The sequence below is a fragment of the Corvus brachyrhynchos genome, unplaced genomic scaffold, assembly GCF_000691975.1.
Source record: "Corvus brachyrhynchos isolate BGI_N302 unplaced genomic scaffold, ASM69197v1 scaffold203, whole genome shotgun sequence".
Taxonomy (NCBI): Eukaryota; Metazoa; Chordata; class Aves; order Passeriformes; family Corvidae; genus Corvus; species Corvus brachyrhynchos.
In genome coordinates this window covers 1,834,584-1,836,200 of record NW_008237408.1, presented here as the reverse complement: position 1 = coordinate 1,836,200, position 1,617 = coordinate 1,834,584, and the positions used below count along the sequence as shown (strand labels likewise).

At 66.9% G+C, this 1,617-nt stretch overlaps 1 protein-coding gene across 1 annotated transcript in view; it reads left to right on the top strand.

Annotated features, from left to right (window-relative positions):
* ZNF395 (zinc finger protein 395) overlaps window positions 1–1,617 on the top strand; it is a 10,551-nt gene that overhangs the window by 7,561 nt on the left and 1,373 nt on the right. The window contains exon 5 of the mRNA XM_017730841.1: window positions 1,157–1,462. Coding sequence (XP_017586330.1) covers window positions 1,157–1,462 — 306 coding nt within the window. The remainder of the gene's footprint in view (window positions 1–1,156; window positions 1,463–1,617) is intronic.

Genomic DNA, 1,617 nt, shown 5'->3' with positions numbered 1-1,617 from the left:
GGCCCCTGCCACATGGAGCGGTGTCCCTGTCCCCTGCCCCTGGCCTCTGCCTGTCCCCTGGCACATGGAGCGGTGTCCCTGTCCGTGCCCCTGGCCTCTGCCTGGCCCCTGGCACATGGAGCGGTGTCCCTGTCCCTTCCCCTGGCCTCTGCCTGGCCCCTGGCACATGGAGCAGTGTCCCTGTCCGTGCCCCTGGCCTCTGCCTGGCCCCTGGCCCTGTCCCCCGGCTGTCCCCTGGCTCAGGGATTGGTGTCCCTGTCCCTGTCCCCGGGATTTCTGTGCCTGTCCCCTGTGGCTGTCCCCTGGCCCAGGGATTTCTATGCCTGTCCCCCTGTCCCCTGCCTGTCCCCCTGTCCCCTGCCTGTCCCCCTGTCCCCTGCCTGTCCCCCTGTCCCCTGCCTGTCTCCCAGCTGTCCCCTGTCTCCTGCTTGTCCCCTGTCCCCCACCTGTCCCCTGTCACGGGGATTGGTGGCCCTGTCCCCTGGCTGTCCCCTAACCCCGCCCCCTGCCTGTCCCTGTCCCTGTCCCCCGGCTGTCTCTGTCCCTGTCCCTGTCCCCATCCCTGTCCCCTGTCCCTGTCCCCCGTGTCCCCATCCCTGTCCCGTGTCCCCGTCCCCCGTCCCTGTCCCCATCCCTGTCTCCTGTCCCTGTCCCCTGTGTCCCTCTCCCTGTGTCCCCTGTCCCCCGTGTCCCTGTCCCCTCTCCCTGTGTCCCTCTCCCCGTGTCCTTGTCCCCCATGTCCCCATCCCTGTCCCTGTCCCTCTCCCCATGTCCCTGTCCCCTCTCCCTGTGCCCGTGTCCCAGTCCCCTGTCCCCCTCCCCCTGTCCCGTCTCCCGGTGTCCCTGTCCCATGTCCCTGTCCCCATCTCTGTCCTCGTGTCCCTGTCCCCATCCCTGTCTCCCGGTGTCCCTGTCCCCCACCCCTGTCCCCATCCCTGTCCCCTGTCCCTGTCCCTATCCCTGTCCCTGTTCCCTGTCCCTGTCCCTATCCCTGTCCCTGTTCCCTGTCCCTCTCCCCCTGTCCCATTTCCCCGTGTCCCTGTCCCCATCCCTGTCCCTGTCCCCCTGTGTCCCTGTCCCTGTCCCCATCCCTGTCCCCTGTCCCTGTCCCCTGTCCCTGTCCCTGTCCCCATCCCTGTCCCTGTCCACAAAATCTGCAACTGGGTGCAAAAGCACCAACACGGCCGGGATTTGGGGGGCAGGAGCGGAGGAGCCGCTGAGCCCCCACACTCCTCCCTCCGTGCGAGCAGCGGGAAAGGCTCCACGGGGATTCCCGTGGGAACGGGAGGTTCCCAGGCCGGATCCTGACCCCCTGCCTCCCTGCCAGGCGCTGCCCTCCATCCAAATCCCGGTGTCCCCCCACATCTTCACCAGCATCAGCTGGGCCGCCGCCACCTCCACCCTGCCGTCCCTGTCACCGGTGAGAGCCGCCCGCTCCCTGCCTTCGGCTACGTTTCCCCTCCTTTTCCCCTCCTTTTCACCTTCATTTCCCCTCCTTTTCCCTTTTTGTCCCTTTTTCTCTCCTTTTCCCCTCCTTTCCCCCTCCTTTTCTCCCTCTTTCCCCCCCGTTTCCGCTCCTTTTCCCCTCCTTTTTCCCCTCCTTTTCCCCTCCTTTTC